This window comes from Mastacembelus armatus, chromosome 16 (assembly GCF_900324485.2).
Source record: "Mastacembelus armatus chromosome 16, fMasArm1.2, whole genome shotgun sequence".
NCBI lineage: Eukaryota > Metazoa > Chordata > Actinopteri > Synbranchiformes > Mastacembelidae > Mastacembelus > Mastacembelus armatus.
In genome coordinates, this window is record NC_046648.1 from 2,598,944 (window position 1) to 2,624,797 (window position 25,854).

Here is a 25,854-nt window from a genome sequence, read left to right on the forward strand (position 1 = left end):
GACACAGATAATATGAGATAACACAGACAGTTTTCAATGTAATTCCAAAGCACAACATAGAAAGTTGTCTTGTTTTTGTCCTAAAAGTAAATGTCAAGGGGTATTGTCATAATTTCTGCTGTTTGTATCCTGGAAATGAACATCACATCAAGACAGATTTCAGCTCACAAAGCACACTCTACACTCATTAATGGTCTACAGAAAGTCTGTACAAGGGGATCTGTGTCCATTATCACAACAAAACAAATTGGTACAAAGCAAAAAATTGAGATGGAGATGATTTTCAAGATAAGATAAGATGAGCTTTGTTAATCCCAGCAGCGGGGAAATTCACTTGTTATGACAGCTCAGAGAGATGACTTAAGGTGTGCAAAGGCAGAAAAACAAGCGTTCATGCAGAAATATCAAAAAGTGCAAATTTAAATTATAAACCATGGTCTAAGTGTAACCCTTTCTGATATAGCCTAGAGAATACATTAACCCACTGTGAATTGTACGGGTTGAAAAACGCCAGATAGTAATACAGTTTATAAGACGCGATTAATAAAAATATTTTATGTGTACCATTAGCAGCAGGTCTGTCCTGTAGTTCACTCTCAGCCCGGTAGGTGGCGGTGTCGCGGCCTGTAGTTCCGCCGCAACCTCCGACAACTTCAACAGAAGAAGAAGAACTGGTGGGAAATTTGACAGAACAGGATCGACTTTTCACAACAACCGATATTTATTTTGACTCCAAATACTCATTACCTTCACATTTATTGATATTCACACGACATGGACCGGTACGTGTTAGTTATATCTGTTAGCCACACTGATGACGGCCTGGCTGAGGGCAGTAAATGTAAGTTTTCTTTCTCCTCAGAAACAAAACATCCTCAGCTAAGTTTAGTGGGTTAGCTTAAACGCTAACCTGGCAACCCGTGTCTCTGTTCACAGGTCTGGAGCCCGTGAAGCAGATGTATGACAGACTTGTGGACATTTCAACTCAGGCATCGACTAGAGGGACTTCTGTGTTTCCAGGTACGGAAACATAGACACTGTGGGGATTTTTTATTCATAATTACTTCTTTAACTTTTTTCATGTTTTGTTTTTAGCCTGTTCTCTGACTGGCAGCCCATCAGTTCAGAGGTGGTACTTTGCTCTTCAGGCTTGTCACGGAGAAACACAAGTAAGACATCTGGAGGACTGATGGTTATTTTTCCATAGACAGTATTGTGACAGAGCTTGTTACTGGCTTACAGCATTAAAATCATTTCCCATAAGGTTAATGTAAAGGAGGTGCAATTATCTCTGACTTTAGATTCAGGCCTAACTCTGGATCTGCTCTTTGGTAGTTCTGCAGCTCAGACTGGGAGGAGTTGGGGACAGGCCATCTGAAAACTGACGGGGAGGAGGAGAAGCCTACTGCTCTGGAGTCTTGTCTCAGTTCTCTGAGTAATCAGGGGGCGTCAGACCAAAAGGCTGACCAGCCAGCACTGACAGAGTGAGTGACAGATGAGATTTTGTGCACTTTATGGAAATAAATGAACTTGAACTTGTTTTGTTTTTGTTTGTTTTTTTGCTGTTTGGTGTTAAAGAGATTGTGCCAGATTACATTTGTGTGGGCTGTAGTTATAGACTTCATTATAGATAGCACTGCCTTTGATCTTCAAATCGATCACATGGATGGATTACTGGATAGAAACCTGTTTTAAATACTTGTATATCTGAGAAAATTTACTGATATAGAGATAATAGGAACATGCAGATGGTTGTAAAGATCTTGTGCCCTAAAGACTAAATGTTCAAATGTTACATTTTGGTCTGCAAATCCTTCTGAGCTGATCTGATTGTCTTTATTAAACAGGTTGTTGGAGGAAGCTGCAGAAGGACTGCATCAATTGTCAGACCAGCTACCCCCTCCAGGTAGAGTGAACCAATTCATATCACTCACACTCTTTAAAAACACTAACTTTAATGATATCATATTGTATCTCATTCATCCTAATGTTAACTGTTTACTCTGTAGGGATGTCACATTCAAGAATACTATCATAAAATTTATTCAAATGAATTCAGACACTTTTAAGGTCATCTGTGTAGCATATCTCACTGGTTCCTCCATTTTGCGTTAATGCAGATAACAGCAATAGGCTAATCTGCCGTTAGGGCAACAGAGCAAGGAGTCAGTTTACTGATGCAAACACAATGTCTCAAGTGGGAATTAAAACCAACTGCAGAGCAGCTGTGCAACAAGAATCCTTTCCAATTTTAAGCAATTAGCCTTTGGAAATCTGACTCCTGCAGCCTACTAGGAGCTGGCCTACTGTCCTTCATATATATACAGTGACTGCACTGGGTGATAGGATCCTTTTGCTCTGACTTCTTATGCCTATTGAAGTCATAATTCACTTTTTAAATAACACAGCACACATAACCTCCACAGCAAGAACAGTCACCGTGCAATGTTTTCTGCCCTGACAAGCTGGAGTCACTGCTGTCTTCCTACTTTCCTTTCATTGATCTCGATATTTGTAAAAAACATGGTGTCAATGGAGCAGCTATGCCAGTCACTTACAGTTCTTGAAATCTTTTAGAAAGTAAGAAAATATCTAGTGAATTCCTTTTCGGTTTGTTGTATTTTCTCCCCTCAGGCAAAGCCTTGTTGGATGTGCTGGTGCTGGGCTCTGCTGAGCAGTCCCCTCCTGTCAGAGACTTGCTGCCTCTGCTGGGAGCCCTCAAACACATGTCCTGCTGGCATGCTGCTAAGATCTCTGTAGTCACTCCGCATACAACTGGGTGAGGAGATGAAAAATTCACATGCATTACAATCTCCCTTATTGGAGCCATACAACAAAAACGATAACTAATCTATCTGCAATCTGCAAATACAAAAACACAAGATCCTTGTTACAATCCCCAAATTAACAGTTTTAAGTTAGCACTTCAATATATGTATATATGTATATATCAGTTAGTTCATTGTGGTGAGCCACATGAGTGGATGATGAAACATTTACTTATTTTCCATTCACCACTAGGGGGAGGTAGATGAGTGAATATGTTCAATATGACAGGAACACTTTTGAATTAAGTGCAAAATCTTAAATTTACACCCTGAGCAAAGTATTACTGCTGTATTTTTCTAAATACCAGATTTAATATCTATTAGGATTTCATGTCTAAGTGACAAAGTTATTCTGTGCTGGTCATTTACTGATCCGTTTTTTTCTTAACCCAGGTGGCAGAAAGCAGCATCTCACCTGAGCGCTGCTCTGTTGCAGCCTGTTGACCTGAACTGCTCTATCGACAGTAATGAACTTTGGAGGGGCAGCCTGGTCGTCAGAGAGAAGAAGGTAAGCGTCTCAAAAGTGTGTGTGTGTGAAAGAGACATTTAGAATTCAGCACTTTTCCCTTAATTTAGTTCACATTTTTCTTTCTTACTTGAAAATAAGAAACCTCACTTGGACCCGTACAATAAATATCATGAGAACAGACCAACTGTATTAGTTTTCTGTTAAAAAAAAAAATGTAATTGATGCACAGCAGAGAGGGCGTTTCTGCACTGGTCTCTGCGCAGCGGTCAAAAGAGGCCTGCTTATTAGAGAGAGCAAGACTAACGATTTTCACGAAGGTTGTGTCTGTGTGTGTATGGAGCGTGCATACCTGATTAGTACGATGAACCTGTCAATTACAAGAAAGGTAAGACAGAGCTGTATTTTTGAAGCCCTACATGTCATTGATCATTTGAAAGCAGCAAAGAAAGTCAAAGAAAGACCTTCTTTTGTGCTATCAACTTTGTGGCTGTATGTGTGTGTCTGTGTCCCTGTGTGTGTATTCTGGACAAGTACTGTAGAGAGCATGAGAAAAAGCTGTCCTTTTGAACTTACCAGCTTGCTTGCCCAGGGCTTTTTTATTATGAACAGTATTCTCTGCAGACTGGTGCACACAGCTAGCTGGGCTCAGTGCGAGAAGGCACAGAGAAAACAGTGTTTTCCTTAAGAACCTCTTGTTCTGGGGCTAATCATGGTTCACAGACCTGATTCATACATCTGTATTTGGTCCTACATCTTTTCACACATAATTACTCATGCAGCACACTCAAGGCCAGAGGGTAAATTTTCCCAATCTTTTCCTTTAAGTTAGGTGAATTTTTGACTCGGGGGGGGGGGGGTGATAAATGGGGTCTTGGGAAAGCGCCGCCTTGCTGGCGTTGCCCTGGCAGAGATGACCTGGCCCGGCCCCACTGTGATCCAACCTTTCTCTCCCAGGAGTCGGCTGCAATTGATTATTGGTCAAGATCTAAATAAAGGACCAGTGTTAGAGAATGCCTCCAGGCAGTTGTGTCTGTATTTAACAATGCTGGTGTTATTGACATGCAGGTGCAGTGGTGTTTACTTTTATAGGAAGCTAAAGTGTCAAAGTACATTCAGATGAAAATAATGGCTTTCATTACAGTATTAACTTCACTGTTGTAAAGAAAACAAAAGAAAGGATGTAGGATGTGATCTACACATGGAAAAGACATGTAGACCTATCTCAAAACATTTTTGTGTATGTTTGATCTGGGGCCTTCTGGTGGTTTGGGCTAAGCCACTTACTTTTAAGGGAGTCTTATTGCAGTAGGATACAGATAGGCAGTAGCAGGCAACAGTTTGGGGAATGCCATCTCCTTTTTCAACATGATTGTGCCCCAATTCACCAAGCAGCTTCTATAAAGGAAATGTTTTCTACCAGTTTGGTGTGAAAGGAATTGACGGGTCTGCACAGAGCCCTGGTCTCATCCACATCCAGCACCTTTTAGATTACTGTTCCTATGGTTGAATGGGAACAAATCCCTAAGGCCAGGCTCTAACATCTTGTTAAAAGCCTTCTCTAGAAAAGTGGAGGCTGTTACAGCAGCAGATCAATACCCATAATATTAGAATGAGAGATTTTAACAATCACATATGGGTGTAATGCTGCATATTTTGGCCATGTATTGTATTTTATTTTCCACTTTCCTGCTAGTAGTTGTGTTTTGCTGAGGCTCTGATGAGTTGACAGCATTTTTTGCGCTACTCTGGAGATTACTTCACAGCCCTTGTATTTCTTTCTCATTATGGGTAAAACTCTGGCAGGTGCAGTAGTTTTCTGTCTCTGGACAGAATTAGCCAATATTTGTGCTTTTCTTCTGTGGTCCCCAAAGGAGAATCAGCAATCTGTTTTGCTGTGGAGATTCCTTTAATGTCTCAGACTGTAGATGTTTTTTAAACTGGCTGGAATTTCCATTTGGTATTTAACATAATTTTAAACACTGATCTGCTCTTATTTTAAAAAAATATACAGCTAAATGACATCTTTGTGACTAAAAAACAACGTATCCTGTGTTCATGTCAAATCAGGCATTGACATCAACATCAACGTTTCAACTTTTTTTTTCCCTGGGGACAATGCATATTTAACCCAAACCAAATTGTTTTAGGCCTGAGATGACAAAATTGGAGATGTGAAGCTGTCACTTCAATAATTATAATATATATATATATAGTTTTTCCACTCTAAGGCAGTGCAAGCTAAAGTCATGCAGTTCAGGTTGAATGGTCACTCAAAATTTCTCGTAGTTGTGAATGTGGTCACAAACTAGTTTAAGTTCATTTAATTGAACTGATAGTTAATCTTGTATCGGTCACACTATAATCTCCACAGCTGAATTCATATGCCGGTTGAGTGACTGTGCTATTGCAAGCTTGACAAAAGTTTCTTTGCTGAGTGTGCTGAGGCAAGCATGCACCTTCTCCTTCACTAACGTGACCTTTTCTAAGTTGCTGCTTTCAGAAGTGAGTGGGCTCTGCAGTCGGTAAAAGCTTCACAGCTGGAAAATAGTGGAACAAAGGATGATTCCCGAAGGAAAAAAGAAGCCTAAGAACAACCAGCCTTGCTTTGCAGCCGTGCGATACTGTACATAGCATAACAACTAATACAGCTGCAGTTTGCAGCTCCAGGAAGCGCTTGCTTGAGGTTATTGTTGCCGAAGGTGGTTCAACCAGTTTTTAAAACACTGTTTCCATTATTTTTCCACTGTAACTTTGAATGTTGTGTTGAATTAAGACATGAACGAATATTGTGTTTATTGATATTTGGTCGCATTTCATGACCAGTGATATCAGTGATATATAGTGCTGCTAATTTTCAGCTGGTGTGTTTGATTTGTGTGAACGTTTTTCTCCTCTGTGTATTTGCTTCAGCACGTGTCTGAGCTCCATTTCGATGGCTTTTCTCTGCGCTCTCCAGCGCATCACATATCAGGAGCCGGTCTCTTGCAGGCTCCCCACACAACTACAGACCACAGACAGTCTGAGGTGAGTCCTGTTCGTTCACTGCCTTTTACCTCTTTAACTCTAAGCCTTAAATGTTCCTGTATATCAAAGCCGATTTGATAATCAGGCTGAATTGCCATTTTGTTTCACACCCCATGTTTGTGTGTTGTGTGTGCTTTTTGGAGGAAGAGTGTTATTTTGTTTTTGTCCGAAGCTAGATTATGTCATAGCCATGTCTCATTTAACTTCTCCAAACACCTCGGGCAACTAAATGTGTTTCTTTTGTGTGTTTCTTTATTACCAACCAATTGCAGTTTTTTCAAAAGTCCAATTATTTGCCTCATTATTTCTTGTTTCTCTCTCTCTCTGACAAAGATTGTCCAATATGCCAGAAGCTGCTCCACAATAGCAAGGCCAAATATTCTGCCAGAGTGCTGTAGGGCTTGCACTTGATCCAAACATTTTCAGTCAAGAAAATGTGTTTAGAGAAATGTGATGTTTGTGGTTGTTGATTTCCGCAGCTTTAAAGAAGACTGAAATGGAAACGTATGTCCTTGTTTGTACATTTGTCTGAGTAGTTAATGATGGAAGTTTCCTTTAGTGGACCGTTCCTTTATTCTCCTGGCTAAGCAGAGCTGCACACAGTCCAGTCTTCTAATGATGTCTGGTAGGTGATGAGTTAAAAAGGAGTCTTTGTGGCTGCCCTTTAATCACATGGAGGAACCTGTGAAGGACCATCAGTCACATAAATAAAATGATTTTTTTTTTTCCTGCTAGATGAATGTTGACCTCTGGTACTTCTTATGACTTAATAGCAAGAAAACACTTTTAGAATATAAATTTAACATCTCATCACAGAAGGCCACAGTTCAAGGGTTCAGCTGAGACAAATCATTAGACTGTAGTCAAATGATATTTCCATCGAATTTAGACTCTTCTTTCTTCAGTTTATATACGTTTGTCTGCTCACTGTGAGATCTTCTTCCACACAGTGTGGAGCCTCAGTTTATCTTCACATACCAGCAATATTTGACCAAAAGTGACTCATAGTCTCAAGTCTGGCATTCATTCAAAATTATGACATTTGCAGTACAGTGTATATATTTTTTTAACACTTAGTTTCAGTTCTCTTTATTTCAAATGATTAAAGTCCAACAAAGTGACTCATAGTGAACACAAAGTGATTTAAAAGAGGTCACAGACCAGATAGATATACCTGGTCAGATACAAATCTTATAATATTACAAATCTCCATCTAGCAGTTCATTTCATAATTAAAATGCAGAGACTAGTCTGAATGACAGTCCAAACCCTAAATATATTCAGTTCATGCTGAATATAGAGAGAGAAAAAAAAACAGCAAATCCTGATATTGGAAATGCTGGAAATGAAGAGACTCGATCGACATAAGATACACTCTGACTTAGATATAGACAGTGTTTTATAGAGGACCAGTGGCCAAACACATGCAGATGCTGAAGAACGTTAAGAAAAATAAGAGAAATATTAATTTCACAGGCTGGTTCTGCTTGTTTTATAGTTTTGCTAGCAGCTGCATAGATGTCCACATCTTCAATTTATGTGACGGGTTCTTCTATTTTTCAGTGTGTCAGCTTCAATGAAAAAATATATAGAAGGCCATACATTGGACGGTGCATTTAGCATCAACCTTTTCTCATTTTACATGGTACATGGTGTTGTGCATCTTCGCTAACCAGACCACCTGCTTTATTTCTTTAGCATGCATGAATATGAGAGAAGCAGTATCAGACTGTGTGTAGTGGAGCCATTCGTTTCAAAATTAAAGTCAGAATTAATTTCAGCGAGAAACTGCTTCTAGAATTTATAATAATTTTAAGATGGTAACAAAAGAGAACCAGCAGAATCATCACTTGTCTTAGTTTTGACCTCGGGGCCCTTGTGGGACTTGTCCAGGGAGGAACACCTGGTCTGCGGGCCATCTCATTCCCAGCTTAGCTCTGTTGTCTGTATTGTTAAAGCTGTGAGTGAGTGTGCTCTGTGTGAGACCAGGTCTTTTATAACAGTTGGTGTAGTAATCTTCTCTAATGAGTTGTCTTTTGTAGATTAATATCCATAACAATAAAACCACATAGGAGCTGTTCCCAAAAAGTTATGACCTGATGCGGGATCTTTATCACACATGCACGCGCACACACCCACACACAGGCAGACTTTATTGGCTTTAATTAGATGAGCGTTAAAGACACATGAGTGAAAGGTGCCTGTGCTACACATTGAAGAAATAGTAGCAAGCTCTTCTTTTAAGAGTCATGATGCAGAGTGGCTCTTAGTCGTTTCAAACTGAATCTTGTTTAGATCTTTACCATTGCCTGCTTTGTCAGTTTGTGTCTGGCAACAGTGTGTGTTTGTGCTGCTGTGTGTGCTCATTACTCAGTTAACACAGCAGACATCCATAGTTAGGGTGTGTGTGTGTGTGTGTGTGTGTGTGACTCAGTTACATACTTACAAAGAGTGAGACAGCTCATGTATAGGTGTTGTGCATGTGTGTGATCTCATCAGATTCCGTACAGAGAAGCAGGTGGCGATGATTGTCTTGGCACACACACACACACACACACACACACACACAAAAGAAAAACTCAGAACACAACTATCACATCTCCATTAAGGTGGCACAATGACTCACACACATATAGTCTAAGGTTTCCTCACTGTCTGGATTAAGTGCTGAGGGCAGGAAGACCACACTGTGCTTATGTGCATAAAGTGTTCAATAACAAAGGGTTTTAATTAGAAATTGTGGTATCAATATACATGATGATATAGTAAATTGAAAATAAAGATGCTATTTCTAGACAACACACCCAGATGTGTATTATATGTGTGTGGGAATAAAATCAGGGTACTTTATACCTTTGATCCAGATACATTAGGGGACTAGGTAGAGATATGGGTGTTTATTTAACAGTGAACAGTTGCAAGGCTGAAAAATCATTTTCTTTTAATCTTCATGTGAAAAAGGAAATGTGGACATAAAAGGAAATGTTGCTAAATAGGTAATTATACATCCATTCCACACTTTTCCCAAGTCACTCATTTTTTTCTTCTAGTTCATTCTCCAAGGAGTTTTAGAGACATTTTTCTTCTTTCACATAGATCCATCATCCCTGCAGCATAAATGGTGACATTTAGTCTCTTGGAGTGTCTTTTATTGAAAAAACGCTTCAACACTGTTTGCCAAGGGAGGGAGAGAGCTTTATCTTCTGTAGTCAGCCCTCTTGACTGTGTCTTCTGTGAAAATCATGCATCAAACGCTCACTGCCTGAAATTTACTCAATGTTTTTGTTAGCAACATCTCAACAGCTCCTTGTTAATGGCTAATGCACTGGAGGTTAGCCATTATATGGTTTGTTGTTTTATCCTTACCCCTGCCTTTAAAAAAAACAAAAAAAAAAACAATCATGAACTGTGGTCACTTATATACTTAGACCCCCCTTTTCATTTTGCACACTTTATTTTGTTTTTGATTTTCAGTCTTTGTTCAATAACATAATGACTGAATGAAGATGTGTGTTTTTTATTTAATTTGTGCAGTTTGTGCTTTCACTATATAGTCTATTATATTTGGAAAACTTCTATACAATGTAAGAACAACGGTGAACTAATGAGCAGCAATTATTGATCCACACCACTCCATTATTCACAGGAGGAGCACATGTAAGAAGTGGATAAAAATAATGTGTAATGCTCCTGTAAAGAAAAAACACTCCAGAAATCAAAATAGTCACTTTTGCAGTAATTGGCTGGTCCTCTCAAGTCTCTGCATTGCTCACACCTCACTGGGTTTCCCAACTTTCTTACAAAACTGGAAATTTGACCCTCAATCATTAAAATCTTTATCTGATGTTAATTTATAGGAATGTGCCAGACGTCGGCAGTTCCAGTCCAGTAAATTATGGCTGTCATAGGTATTTTCTGTGTATGCAAATTACTTTGTCCATGTGACAAAATAATTTATATATTATTGATTTCCTCATAATATAATGAGCTCTTTTGAACAGTAGGGCAGCTGCAGACTTTGAAATGTAACTATTTCTAAATGTGCAGTGTGTTAGGTAGTGTGTATGTAACTGGACATGTCTGGTTGGGTCAAAATATTGTTTTTGCTTTTCGTGCTGATGGTGCCACTAAAAGTCCAAATTCAGATTTGGACCAAAGGATCAGTTTTCAAGCTCAGTTACATAACAGCCCCATGAACAGGTTAACATTCAATATGCTGTTCAAAGACGCATTATGTGTATCTTAATCCTTGACCTAATGGATGTTTTTCAAACCCTGAACTTGCTCCCTCAGAGCGCCCTGTGATTGATTTAAAATGTCCTTTTAACCCTGTTATTTTCTTCCCCATCATCTCTCCCTCCACCCTTTATCTGCCTGTCCTGTGTTTGCAGGTCTTTCATTACTACGCACCAGTTCTAGACTTGGTTCAGCTGCTTGATCTGTCAGACCTGCCCAGTTTTCTGATATCCAGCACCCAGTTTGAACTGTATCCTCATTTTGAAGTGTGTGTGTGTGTCCATTGTAACAAAGAGGATTACAGTCACATCTATTCTACATCCAACCACTTTTAAATTAACCTACTTGTCTGAAATACATAAATTTTATGTTGAAATGTTAGTATATTCATATCTTGTAGTATAATTTGCAGCTGAATTGTAATAATAAAATAAAACGAACCTAACCCAATCTGTTAATGTATGCTTTATGAGTTGCTTTTATAAGTTGTTCCTATTACTTCTGGGCTCTAGGCATTTTCCTGTTCAAAAAGATGTATGGAGCTCCTGTTCCTTAATACTGTGATTTTCCTTCACAACCAACAAACAGGGGCCTGTCAGGGAAATCACTTAAAGCTAAACTGCTGTTAGACCAGCTGAAGTCACTTCGTGGAAAGGTACCGTCTTCGAAGCTGTTTTCTTTTATCTGCTAAGGTCTGCTGTAAAAAGTTCTCATTTCCAATCATGCTAATAACTGAATAAATTGCATTTTGTGGAACTGATGTTTTGTGTGTTTACATCTATGTTTATCCACTGTTTTCTATCTCCAGGTTGGAGCGTTGTTCAGCCTCTCCTGTACAATCACCCCGATTGCCCAGCCCGCAGCCAGCCAGCTCAGCTCCCAGCGCTGGAGAGAGTCTATAGCCAGGAGGCCAAAGTCTTTGCCCAGTAAGACTTTTTTTCAAACCTTTTTCATCACCATTTGGCAACAAGAGCTTGGTTATTAGGACTGCACTGTTATGGGTAATATTGCCTTTGAGTGGGACAACAGACTTGGAGGTGGGACTGAATCAGTTTGAGAATTTTTGCTGGGAAAACCAGGAAAGAAATAATACAGTATAGCTGAAATAACCATACCACAAAGAAACTGAATCATTGCTCCAAAATAAGAATTAGACAGCGTAGGTTTGATGTACATTACACTTAAAAAACCTTTTACAGAGGAATATATATATTATATAGAAAGACAAGGAAAACATAAGATGATTACAGCAGATACTGTTGTTATATCATCACAATATTTGAAATTAACTCTGGACGTAATCTCTCTGCTTCTCTGTTTTCTATGTAGTGGCTGATGTTGAGGTGAAAGGTGAAAGTGCCCACTACTTCCTGCTGGTCCAGGGCTCGGACGATGTTGGGTGTGGATCCTGCAGGGTTAGGATGTTGTACTCAGACAATCAAATTAATGGTGCGGCTGCCATGGCAACCGTCTCTGGATTGCTAAGAGAAAAGTCCTCGCAGTCATTGCCAGGTATATTATCTTGTCTTGTTTGTAGTGTGTGGTTCTGTCACTTTAAATGTGTTGGTGTCCCAAACTGAATGGAGAGAACTTTCCCCATATTTTTCGCTATGTTTGTTTACATTCTGACAAAGTGGCACCAGTCAAGTGTCCTGAATTAGTTACAAGCACTCCCTGTTGGCAGTGCGGCCATGGATGTACACACATCAGTTACCTTGATGCTAAAGAAAATGTCAAAACAGGATGATCCTTAGAAAATACTTTTTTCTAGCTGAGTGATTGGACTTTTATAAGCAGTGGGCCCTCGGAATCTTAAAATTTCAGATTTTATTTTATGACTTAAAGAAGTACAAATTTTGATGCTACAGGTTTTATTGCCTCCATAAGCTGTTTGTCACACCCTCTGCAGCTCCAACTGCTGACTGTGTTGGTGAGCAGGCCAAATTAGCAGACTACAATAACTAACCTCCTGTTGTTTTTCAGCCAGTGTCATGCGCTTGTCTCTTTCACTTCACTGCAGTAGCTTTGCCTCATTTCACTCTTCTCGTGCCTCACAGTCTGTACTGTAATCAAATTTAAAGAGCTGTCTAGTGTTTTATCAGCATTTGGGGGTTTGGGAACATCTAGCACTAATTTGTTCTCGGTCACATTGTAAAGAAAAGCCCTTTAAACAGCCTGTTCTCTTAAAGCAGCTCCTCAGCCTGATTGGACTGGAAGTTCTTCTGGCTTCATTTACGAAGGTGGTGGGGCTGTCATTGTTCATAAGCTTGTGTTACAGAATGCTATAGGCCTTCAATGCTAGTCTTCAATGCTATAGGCCAATCTGACTTAAGATTTTATTCTTCATTTGTCGCTCTCTGTAGCTCCCTCTTCCTTCTTCTCTGTTTGTCCTCTCTTACCACTGCCTCTCTCATAGCACGGAAGCATTATGACTCTTCTGTCACAAAATTAAGAACAATCAAGTAAAGAAGAAAGGAGTGAGGAAAGTGCACATTGATTGACAGAGAGAAAAGGAAGTTGGACAGGTGATGAGGGGAAACTGTGTTTGGAGGTCATCACCTGTTTATAGGTGGCTAAAACAGAAGTCTCACATTTGGTTTGTTTCTTAAATTAAAAGCTTCTTTATAATAAAAGTCGTTGGGTATTCTTTGGTTTCATGAGATATTCAAGACAACTGTTTTCTCCTGAGAGTTTCTGCTGTTGTTAACGTTTTATGCAACCTCCAGGAGACATTTTTGAAAAACAGAGCAAGACTGTAAACTGCTGCAGTGACACAGCAGAGTTTTCATTAAAAACTAAAGTCCTAAAATGTACAGCTCAGGTTTGTTGTTGTTGCACCTGAACAAAACATTATCAATACACCGTTCTATCTTATATTAGCACAAGGTTTGTAATTGAGTTTCCAGTCTTTTTTAGCTATTAGTAAAGAGGTTTTATATTCATGAAGTTATAAATTCACCTATGCTTCTGTATTGGAGCAGCAAGCAGTAATTTATCATTTAGTGCTTGTTTAAACTTAAGCATTAGCTACATGCAACCTTTTCTTACATGACACATGTTATTGAGTCATTTTGAGTAATTATCTAAAACATGTATTATTATGTGTAGCAGAAGTATATTGAATGAGTTTTAGAAATAGTAGGAGTAGGAAACTTCATGCACCAAGTGAAGATTCAGCTTCAAGCTTGTTATTCTATTAGTTTCACTGTGATGTGTGGGATCTTTTCTTTTTTTTTTTTTAGCATCCTACTGCTATTTCAAATGTTCCTGTTGCTAATCCAGCAATGTAGTGCACTATTACAAAGTTTGGGAACAAATTTAGAAAAAGAACGGTCAACATTGAAGCAATAGAGGCAGCCAAGATATCCAGACTTTAAGTCTCAACTATTAGGTCAAGCTCCAAAATTACTGGATCTTTCAAACCTCATACTGCAACTCAGTAGAGATTTTTCATTAGCTCTCCTGCCTCTTAAATCCCTTTGTCTCCTAGACTTTGATGCCCTGAGGTTTTAAATCTGAATTTTACTCAAACATCTGAACTAAAATGACCTTCTTGCAAAATTGGTGGAATGCCCTTTAAACTTGCCCCTAACTCCACAAGAGAAATATCAAAAGGTTGAAGTTCCTCTCCAAACAATACAAAACTGTGGTTTGCAAATTATGTAATCCTTCTTTTTAAATTTAATTCACTATGTCTCTCTGTTCAGGAAGAGCTACAGGCAACACCCTCCGCCCTCTGCCCTGTCTTCATGGAGACAGACTGCTGAACAGAGAAAGGAAGGTGACCCAGGTTCAGACACTGGTCCTCAAAGAATATCTCAGTAAGTACTACATTTAAAGAGCTTCTGAAATGGCAAAGAATTCGTAGAATATACTGTAGTTTGGGGGAAAAAGAGACGATGTGATAGGTATGGCTTTGAGCATTATGGTGACAATTTAAACAATAAACAATATTTTTTACTTACAGGTATTTAGTCTGTACTTTTTGGACACATGAGAAACTGTTAGCTACTGAGCTGTGTGCTGGTAGAGAACAGTTAAAAGATTAGAAAAAGTGAACTTCATTTAGTTCAGCAGTTGTAAAGAAATTTTACCATAAGCTCAGCCAATATCAAATGTCCCTCATTTAGATACGTCTAGAGCTGAGACTTAGCTTAATGTGCAGAAGAGCTGTATCTGTCACTGTCTAGGGCACACTGAGTTTCCTGATCCGTCGTCAGTTTGAACTCTCAGTTCTCTCCCGCCCTCAGCACAGGCTGGTGTATAGAAAGACTGATGAAATATAATTATTTTACAGACGCATAATGTCCCCATGGCCCACATAGATAGTGAAGCATCAGTGGAGTGTAGCAGGATTAAAGAAAGTGGAGTGAAATTCCTCAGACTTGAAGAAAAGAAATACGACTGTTCTTTGAAAAGGTCATGAGCAGAATAATGAAGAGTGGCAATAGATTTGTGTCTGGGAGACGAACAAGTTGCAAAAGTGAGAAGTACTGTTGGAAATATGCGTGTATGTGCGTGGTCTTGGTTCTGGCTTTGTGTCTCTTAAAAATTAAAAACGATTTTTTTTTTTTTTTTTTTTTCTCTGAAATGCAGTTAGACAGTGAGGCAGTTAAACATTTGGTCTGACTGTAATGAAGTTTCCATTTACCGAAATTCTTTTACATAAAACTGCCTCAGTTACTTTATAGAGAGAACCTATAAAAAATGCCCACTTTTTATTTCATCCACCCACTTTTCCCCTGTGTGATGTCAAGCACAGCCCTATGCGCTTCTGTTATGTGTGGATATATATGTGTGTAAGTACCCAGTGCAGCTTTGAAATAAAACTAAAGCTAATTAAAATAATACACTCCTGCTTTGGGGGAGAATCAATCATCAGCACACTTATTATGTAACAATAACGCTGATGCCAAAATCTTCCACTATTTTTTGCCAGTGAGCTATAAGCTAAAATGTTCAAATGAAAACCAGCATCTCTCTGTGTGTCCAGGACAGAAAGAAGAAGCATCGGCCTCAACCTCAATACCCATCAGTGACTTGAAGGCAATTCTGAACCTGGCCAGGGAGCAATATCTGAAGATGATCGACTCCGCTCTGCCCCCTGCTGCCACGTGTCTGGAGGACGAGCAGGAAACCTCCATGAACTCAGGTATAGAGAGAAAAAAATAAAAGCCAAATGCATTTTCACATTCATTTACAGCAACGCGAGATGCAAACATGGTGCAAATCTTTCACAAGGTTGGTCAGTCATTGTCACATAGCCAAAATAAATTACCACCACACTGACTGCCTTTTCCTACATCATCCAATTCCATCCTCCATTCTTCCAATTTTACCCCAGAGGGTTACCCTGGTTTCCAGCCTTGTTGCCACAGCATTTAAATAGTCATCTGAGCAACTTTTGCCTATGTTACATATTTGGAATGGTTTTGTTAAGTGATTGGGTGTGGGCTCAGGGTGATAACCAGAAGCCTGATATTAATGTGTTTTTCTGGTTGCTGGATAATGCGCATGGGTAAATCAAATGATCATGTTGAAGATTCAAAAATGCTATAACACTATGGTCACTTATTGTAGGCTTAGTTAACTAAACAATCCTGTATGATGCATGGTGTGACATTAGAATATTATGCATCATACATACATGCATATATAAAGGTTATTATGTGCTCAAATTATGGGATTTACAAAGGTTTGGTGCAGATTATCAGACCAATGAAAATATATACATTGATTGAACAGTGCTATAGAAGTCTTAGAGTGCCATGTTCATAAATCCCCACATGATATTATGGAAGCTGATGTCATGTACCAACACACTTATCTGACATACCCATGATTTGTTACACAGCAGTGCATTGGTAGTCACTACATGCACATTCCAAGGATGCCAGTTTTAGGAAACGGTGTCAACTAGTGATGAATTGTGAGCAGTAAAACAGGTCCATGCATGTGCACAAAGCAACAGTGCTTTTAAATATAGCTGTGGGCTAATACACCGGCAGAGTTTATGTCGTAATTGCTGTGACAGGCAATTATTTTTCTGCTTCTGCACAACATTGACTGGCATAATGTTTATTGTGTAATTATCTCTGCAACTAGATTCAGGCATTATTCCAACGAGTGTAATAATATTAGAAATAGGATGAGCGTCTTTTCGAGAAAAAAAAACTGCCTTTTATCTCCAAAGCGGTCCAAGTCATGGTCATTGTGTATACTTCTTATATCATGTTCTGTATCATTTATATGTATTAGCTGTGCAGGATCTCATACAGACGACATACTGGATTCCTCAGAGTTGAGTCAGCAGGCCTGAAAAGCAAAAACACTGATAGGTGTAAACATGTAGAGACATACATTCTAAGGTGCAATCTGTGCCCACCTTCAGCTCTGGAGATGGGAATGTAATTTACATCAATAAACAACTTTTGCAATATCCATAAGGGATATTTTTTTACATTTGTGCATCATCTAAAGGTGTGCATGACTTAGTGTGGGCTGTCAAACCGCTGGCAGAGAGCTTCAGTCTCCTCATATGACATACGTACGTCCTCAGGCCATTGCTGTGCATGAAACACCCTCACATCATCAGTGAACCCACAGTATATAGATATATCACATTTCTCCAGGGGATAACATCCAATCTTCCTGCCCAAACACAAACACACAGAGTTGCTGATTTTTGTAGTTTTTATTTTTTTTATTTTTTTGGGTGCCGACATTTCATCTAGTAAAGGTACCATCTGTTCAGTGTTTTAACCTGGCTTAGGTTAAGGTTTGTACTACTACTGCAATCAATCATGCAGCATATGGCGCCTACATTATTGGGTATACTGATAAAAAGAGCAATGTGAGTTTATTTATATATGCATGTGCCACATATCTGCTGTTGCTGTTAGAACATATTTAAAATGTGCTTGGTAGTTTTCTCTAATGTTCGAAAATATAAAAGCATCTATAATAAGTTATGCCAGCGGTGCCAAGCTTTATTTCATTTAAGGTGTAAATGCCCATCCAGTGATCTATAACCCACACCTCTTCTCTTTTGTGAAATTGACTGTAGGTCCATATCGTGCTAAAGCCCTAAAAGCACAGCTTGGAATCTTTCCCAACAGACTTTCAGGTTACTTTTATGTTCGTAGCTGATTTCTAATGTAATGCACCATGTGACTGCTATTTTGTTTGGAAAGTAATTAATTTTGGTTTTAAAAATGGTTGGGGGACAGCATGTTATTTTTCAATGACTTCATTACACACACAGATAAATGTTCCATGCTAGTAGAATCACTTATAACACATACTCTTGTTGAGGGGAATTTCCAATTGAAGCATTGTAAACCATACTGTACCTGCTTCTTATCCAGTTCTGTCAGAATTAATCTTGTTGTTTTGTCATTGTAGGTTTTCAGGCTGTTTCCCACCAGCCATCTGACTGGCCTGAGAGGAGCGTCCTCCACAACATTGAGAGACTGCAGAAGAGACGGCAGAAGAGAAAGTAAATGGGCTTTGCTCATTGTATTTTTAATTATTTATTTGGTCAGTTGTTTCCTGAGTGGAGTCTAAATTGTTAATATATAACTGATCAATCATTACATTTTGTGTGTGTTAGGTTTAGTCTGTTAGGTCCAGGGTCCAGCGACAGCCTCCTGGGTCCCAAAGACAGCCAGAAGGGCTCCTCTACTTTACTAGACGCCAAAGAACTTCTGAAATATTTCACATCTGATGGTTTCCCTAGTGCTGAGCTACAACCACTGGCTATCAATAGAAGGTAGGTTCAGTCATTATTTTCTGGCTCCATGCTGAGTAGCAAATTGACTTTAGATTTAGGACATCAGCTGGCTGCAGGAGTCGAATTGTTTTCATATACATATTTATGTAACTAGGCCTTTACTCAGACAGGCATAAATAAAGAAATATACTGTATAGACAAGAGGCAGCAACATGCACAGGTACACAGGATTATCGAGAGACATCGTGATTGATAGACGAGAGCTGAGAGTAGCAGCCATTTTTATAAACAAACATGAAACAAGACAAATGACACTGTAGACAGATATTTACTACATTTCCAGTCAGGTAAACAATATCTGGGGATTTTATGAGTTGGCTCTCAACACAGTTCTGAATAGCACAGTGAGGCCATAGTGAGGATTTGATTATGATCGCTGGCCTTTAACACCAAGGTTAAAGCCATTTAAGGTAAATTACTGAGTTGTGCAATGAATACCAATAAATCTATCAGACTAAATTGTTTGTATTTTAATTAATAAAATTAGTTTCTGTGATTTTAATGAAGAGAATAAACAAGCTATTTATTAGTCATTTGTTTGTCTGTCTTCCCACACTGTGCTTCTCTTCAGTAATAATGTGTTCCAGTTGTCAGCAGACCTCTCTCCAGGTAGAGTGAGTCAGATGCCATTCACCAAGGCATCAGCCTCGTATTACCACGGCATTGAGTAAGTTTCTATAAAGAGTCTTGAGCTACACTAACTAGATTTGACAATACTGGCTGAATATTTTATTGTGTACAGACACAATAAAAGCCACATCACACCATCTTTAATACTTCTTTTTTAAATTATCACAATTTTTAATTACTTTAATTTAGATTTTGCCTGGACAGTCAGCGGTCCTTGGACCGGGACCAAGCCTTTGTGCGGCTTCAGTCCCGTCTGATTCGGCACGAGACCCAAAGCACTTGCACCAAAGAGCCCTGTGCTCTCCCCTTTGCCCTCAGCCCTGCTCCCTCTCCTGCTGTGATGTCAGAACCTGGGAGTGTGCCTGACGGAGAGACTCTGCAGAATGCTGACGTAGCACGACTCAAGCGCAGATCCTTGGACACAGATGTTATTGGAGGGTATCCTCGTAAAAAGTACGATTAAGATGTTTTGGTTTTTGGCGTTTATCTAACGTGATGTGATTAATAAGGGCTTTTAAAGATTAGAAAAATCCTCAAAATCCTTTCTCCTTCTTAGCAGCAAGAAGGTCCATGGATGCTTGATTGATTATTGGGTCTTGGCTTTGTGGTTTAAATGAAAGTGTTGGTGATGTTTACTGTGTTTCTCTTCATCCATGTGACCCAGGCTGGTGAAGTCAGAGAGCAATGACTCCCTCTGTTCTCAGAGCAGTGGCAGCACCGGGACACACCGCACCGTTAGGGCTCTGAGGCAACAGCCGAGCAGGTCCCAGTCCACCTCCTCCTGCATTAGCTCTTCTTCGTCTTCAGGTGAAAGACGGACATCATCTGGTAAAACAAAAACAATGTCATATGGAAGGGACCAGAATTTCTTCTTTCATTTTTTTTTACATAATACTGTTATAAATGACATTTAGGGGAGTAATGCCAAACCTTCAAATTAAGGGAACTACAAAATTAGCATCAGGTAATTGCACCCTTAGGCGGAAAAATGTTTAAACCAGAACTAGTTTATCCTGTGTGTCTTTTCTGAAATGTCATTATAACATCACACAGCTGTGAATTAAGTCTAGTTATCATATTAGAAAGGATTTCACACACATTACACACATTATTTCAAACCTTGATTCTTTAGAACAAAATGCACAATAATACATTCTAATTTGTTAGAATTGATTTTACTAGTACAGTCAAGTGATAATAAAATACTGTGTAGTCACACTAGTGAAAGCCCCTTTGTAAATAATAAAATTAAAGATGGCTGTGGTCTGTTCAGGAGCTTCAGTTTCAGTGTCCTGGTATTGTGCATGCAGGCTTTTTGTCACACTGGTCAAGCTTCCTGGGACACTATTCCAGTTTTATCTCAAGACCCTGACATTTATGAGTTGTTGAGCTGTATTAGTTAAGACTTAAGGGGCTGCTGATTACATGAGGTTACCAGACACCACGTACCATTCAAATTATAAAGGTGATGGATGTAGAGTCAAGGAAACGTCTGTACAGTCATTCATGAGTGGATGTCTCATTAGGCAACTTTATTGAAAACACCTGCATGGGTTGACGTGTCTGACTAACTATTAGTACAGCCTGACTACAGTATCATTTGTTTTAATCATGCTATTTTTTTATTGTCATGATATTGTCATGACTGTCCAGCGTCAGTGTTAGTTTTTCTGACTTTACTCCACAGGTTTGGTGACACATCCCTCTGCTGACAAACCTAAGCCCCAACATGAACAAAAAGAAAAAGACAAACCTTCCAAAGAGTCACGGTCCCAGAAACACAACAGGGTGAGTCTCTCTTTTTTTTTTTTTTTAACTTAATGTACTTAGCATATAGTAATTAGAAATAAAATGTAGCTTTAAATATGGTGAAGATAAAATATAAATAACTTCATTATAACCATAAAAACAAGTTGTCATCACAGTATGTGCAACTCATTTGTATTTCGAGTTTTAGGAAGAATTAAAAGCCCAGAGCTTAGTTGTTGTTTTATTAATTATGTTCTCTTGCCTTTCTGAGCTAAATGTACTTAAAGGAAACGTGATATACTTTTGTTGTCTGGTCATTTCATATAGAGATTTCAGAAAGTATTCAGACTCCTTTACTTTTTGCATGATATATTGATTTGCTGTATAACAGTTCTTGGTTGCTCAGGATTCCTGGCCTGCTCTGGTCACACTGTCTCCTTTTGACTGGTTGAAGTTACTTCTTAGTGTCTGATCAAAAGAAAGCTGCTAATGAAGACACAAACCGCTTTGACTCATAATGAGGTTTTACTTTTTTTTTTTTTCTCACCTCATCTGAGCCATTTTTGGCAAATTTTTAATGATTTCTCTGAGCTCGTTTCATATCTTAGCAATTATTTTCAGGAGTACAATGCTAGAATAACCGTCAGACATAAAAGCCAAGTCGTTATAAACCATATTGTTCATGTCGTAGTCATCTGTTTAGCAATGCATTAAAAAGATTTGTTTACTGCTTCTCATAAAACCTGAAAACAACGTAATGGTCGCATTCACGACCAACCCATCGCAGTTACAGAGACACAATCAAACACCCAGTCTTCCTATTGCAGATAAGAACTGAGCAACAGATCGAGCAAATATAAATGGTTTGCATGTAATGACTGTAAATTAGTGGGTGGCAAGATAATATTATCGTATCACCTGCTGCCTCCATCCACAGACACACACACAAACATTTGTTATAGATGTGTGCTGTGTGTGCACATAGAAACACATATACTGATGCATGCACGGCCAGACACACACACACACACACACACACACACTTTAACACTCATTCCTCTGTCCCCCAGCTCCCAATCTGCATCCAGACCTTGACTTGTTGAGATTTCTGATTAGTGTGCAAACAGGCTTATCATCCAAGTATCGGAAAGAACAGTTGGCTCTGTTCAGAAATAACATTAGAAGTTTATTTAGGGCAGAGATTAAAAGCTGCCTTTCTACACCTCATGAGGCTGAATGGCACCGATAATTCCTCACAATAATTTATGGTGTTTCTTCACAACAGTCACTGTGACAAGATTAAAAGCAGATATATTTATTTCAGCAATGTGTTTTCCCTGGTGATGATACCAGTGACATATTTGTCTGTTTGTACCTGTGAGCTCAAACTGTGAATATGAAGGCGTGCTGTGCTGTGCAAGGACGTCCCCCAAAGTCAAGACATTTTGACACTCTTTCCCTTTTATAGGGAGCCATGCTAAAATTAGACTCTCTGAACCATGTTAGAGTATGGTAGTTAGGGAAAAACAGAACTTGATTAAATGTTTTCACAATTATGCTAATACAAATCTATGTATATGTGTGTCTGTCTGCTGTTTTCTCAGATGTTGCAGGAGGTAGTAACTAAAACACTCAAACACCACGGAATAACTGCTGAGCATGAGCGCTTTGAGGCCTGCAGCAAAAGACTGTTTGATATCTCGAAATTCTATCTCAAGGTTAGTTTCTTTACTGCCCACACACAGTCAACACTGTCCTTTTTTTACTTTACAGTTTCTTGTTTTATATGCCTCTATGCATCCATGAATTTTGACCATATGTTGAGTTTTGCTGTAGATCCTCACAACAAACTACCAAGATAACAGGCACAGACAGCAGCAGCTCGGTTTTTTAGTTTTTGCTGTATTTACCAAATCCACGTTTTTTTGCCTCCCTGTAATCTGGTGTTTTTATAAAGACAGAGGTAAAACTGCTATAACTTTCCAGCAGAGAAGAAGTACTCTTGTAATGAAGTAAAAGTACCAATGTCAAAGTGTTCTGCTATAAGTGACAGTCATGATGAGCATAAAAAACATACATTTCTTATAAACAAAATCTATTAAAAAGGTCAAAGTGTAAAAGTCTTATTGTAAACCATCCTTTCTTATTTGATGATTAGTATCAGTGCATGTTAAACTAGATGTAGTAGGTGGAAATGGAGCAAATTTTAACAATGAATCATTTGTCTCGAGTGCTTCTTCTCTTTACTTTTACAAGATCATTGCTTAGTTTTGTAAGAATGTGACAGGTATAAACTTCTTTCACCTGGACACATACTTCATTCCGATTGGTGGATCCACGGCCTGTTGCTTTCAAGTTTGTAAGATTTTGATTCTGGACAAATACTTCAGTCTCTGCAGGAACATGTTTTGTAAACTATTACAGTACTGCACATCATATTATATAAACTTACTGCAATATTCGTTTTTAAAATATTAATCTGAGAAACTAACTAGTAACTGCAGCTGCCAGGTAAATGATTCACTGACTGGCTAAAGCATCTTACAGACCGTACACTTTTCTCTACTCTGTTCCAACTAAATCTTCTCCCCTGTTGAGATGAGTTCAGCTGTGACCTAAAATGTTCAGTTTCATGATGTAAAGCCCATGGGACTGTTTGCTGCTGTGTCAGTGTGAGCGATCCTCCTCTTCTGTTGTTTGATCCCAGGATCTGACGACGTCTCGGGGTCTGCATGACGAAATGAGGAAGGCCGCCAGCAGCAATGTCAAACAGGTAACGACACCAAACATAATGACACAAATCTTGGCTTAGTGGTGTTTAATCCAAACCTTCTAAGATGTATTTTCCTCTTGTGCGTAGGTCATTGACTGGGTGCTGGAGAAAGCCTCAAAGTGAAGAACCTTTTAAAGAATAAGTGAAAACTTCAACATTTAGTCATAAAAAAAAAGTTTGTCCCGAAGTGCTCTGAGCACACATCTTCACATGTTCCGGTTTTTTAACTTTTCTAAAATAATACATTAAGTGAGATATTTATTTTGTTTATGTATTTTTCTTTCTAGTGTATTCAGATTTTTGAGCTTTTGGTTTGTGTTGATTGTGTGTTCATTCTCCCTGATACACTTCTCCAGAGCCCTGTAACAGAAAAACAGTTTGGCACAGGACACTCTGCTCTGGCTGCAGTCGCCGACAGGCCACCAGGGCTTAGAGATTGGCTTCACGTTGCAGTTGTCTTTTCTTTGTAGCTGTTTTCCAACTCGATTTTAAATCCTTTGCTACTTTCTTTTGTTACTAAATACAATAATAGTTTCATGGCTTTATAATTGTATGTTTGTGTTTCATATTTAATCATTTGTAACACAATAAATATGATTAAACTTATTTGTGAGTTACAGTGTAACTCGACTAAAGCAGATTTCTATGGGAAAGCACATTTGTATGTGTGTTTGATATGAGTGTGTTGTCTTAAGAAATATTTTTTGCCTTATCAGCACTGACGGCTGACGGCCCAGACTGGATGGTGCACCGCGTTATGCAGCACTGATTATCACTGATCAGCGACACTGGAAAGAATTGTCCATCCCAACGATCGGCCACAACATGTAATTTTACTACTAACATCATGTTGGCTTTTCTCCAAGAGGGGAGAGCTGCCCAGAAACCTGTAGACACCAGCCAAGTTAACACAACACAATGTGTTATATGGACGTTCCATAAACGTGTGTTTTTAGTATTTAATTTGGATTATAATGTATAATAATACTTTATTTTACAGGTCAGTACTGTCCTAATTTCTGAATATTTTATTAGGAGGTTTCCTGGAAAGAACTTTGTGATTTGACTAATTGTACTGTAAGTAAAACAGGAAAACAACTGCAAGAGTACAGTACCTACTAAACTGTTTGTGCTAGAATTCGTGGCATATTCCAATTGTACTCAACTTACATTTAGATTACTGTCATATGAAGAGTCTTACGTTTCTTAGTACAGTGAAAACTGGTCTGGAGTGTCAAGGTCAGCACTTACGTATTAGTTTACTAATGTGGACAGAAGAATGCCTGTGAAGTCACACAGCATTTACTGCTACTTTCAGCTGATAGTGGAGAGTCAACATTAGACTGTCCAAATATGGCATATCTGTGTTTTTCATAGCTGAGATTTTCTGATAAATGTATTACAGGGTCATGGAACAAGAATAACCTGACATTTTCAGTGTGTATCTGTGGAAATGGACTGGACACGTACCCGTCTGTGTGGGAGCACCACTGAGCGTTAGGGTGAGATAATAAAGGCATATTATCTGTATGTGTTGGTTTTATCGCAGTGCACCAACAAAAGAGATAATAGAGTTTACATTGTACCTCATACGTCTGTGTCACGTACTTATCCTTGACCAAAATAATGACCAGAAAAGGAAAATATTTTGTGGCTTGTTGTACCGAGGATGGAGACTTCAGCACTTTAAAATGTGGCTGCTGTGTTACTGTACTGCAAGAGATACATAATAATTACAAAGGAAGACAAAACACAAAGACGGAGCTCAGACATTTCTATACAGGGTCTGATGTGCAGCTGTACCAGACCTGCTTTCTTGGTTTCAATCTCAGGACCATAAATGATTTACAGATATATTCTGTGGGCCCATTAAATGAAGACAGCAGAGATTAAATGAGTTGGCCATCTGCTGCGGCTGCTGCTTGTTGCAACATGTAAAATAAATGCTGTTATCGGAGGTTCCTGTTCCAGGGAATTGTGTTTTGACTCAGAGAAATGACGAAATGATAGTAGGAAGACAGGAAACATGGACTGAAGCAGATTTATACAACTAAAGAGGGAAGAGAAGCCTAATATAATATCTCTAAATTGGTTCATCATAAAAATCCAAGGTGCAAACTGCTTTCAGCATCAGTCTTCTTGACAACAGGTGTAAAAGGCTTGGATCAGTATTATATATTAGTCTGAATTCATACAGTATTATATTGTTGACCAGCTCAGTAAACCCACCTGTCAGCAGAGTAGTTTCCTGATAATGATAATGTAACTCTATTACAGTGCATCTTCTCAACCATGAAATCAGCAATAAAATCTTTGCGTCCCCCTGGTTCTGCCCTCTAAGAATGTCCTGTGA

At 38.8% G+C, this 25,854-nt stretch overlaps 1 protein-coding gene across 2 annotated transcripts; it reads left to right on the top strand.

Moving 5' to 3' along the window:
• On the top strand, nt 1-24,495 carry mtbp (MDM2 binding protein). Of its 2 annotated transcripts, none has more exons than XM_026292932.1 (23): nt 1-841; nt 937-1,020; nt 1,096-1,169; nt 1,336-1,484; nt 1,848-1,906; nt 2,635-2,779; nt 3,222-3,336; nt 6,208-6,321; nt 10,713-10,807; nt 11,146-11,212; nt 11,366-11,483; nt 11,887-12,069; nt 14,265-14,378; nt 15,551-15,709; nt 17,962-18,055; nt 18,170-18,328; nt 18,921-19,016; nt 19,169-19,432; nt 19,644-19,786; nt 20,667-20,767; nt 22,333-22,446; nt 23,436-23,501; nt 23,589-24,495. In XM_026292932.1, the coding sequence occupies exons 1-23, from the start codon at nt 775-777 to the stop codon at nt 23,622-23,624; spliced, it is 2,616 nt and encodes an 871-aa protein (XP_026148717.1). In that variant the 5' UTR covers nt 1-774; the 3' UTR covers nt 23,625-24,495. The 2 variants fall into 2 exon arrangements, with proteins under 2 accessions (XP_026148717.1, XP_026148715.1); XM_026292930.1 differs by having other exon boundaries at nt 19,644-19,807; nt 23,589-24,494.
• The last annotated feature ends 1,359 nt before the right edge of the window (nt 24,496-25,854 follow it).

Coding starts and splice junctions, on each gene's coding strand:
- mtbp (XM_026292930.1), top strand. CDS start 775: ATGGACCGGTACGTGTTAGTTATATCTGTTAGCCACACTGATGACGGC. Junction 2,780..3,221: donor GTCACTCCGCATACAACTGG/GTGAGGAGATGA, acceptor TTCTTAACCCAG/GTGGCAGAAAGCAGCATCTC. Junction 19,017..19,168: donor TCGTATTACCACGGCATTGA/GTAAGTTTCTAT, acceptor ACTTTAATTTAG/ATTTTGCCTGGACAGTCAGC.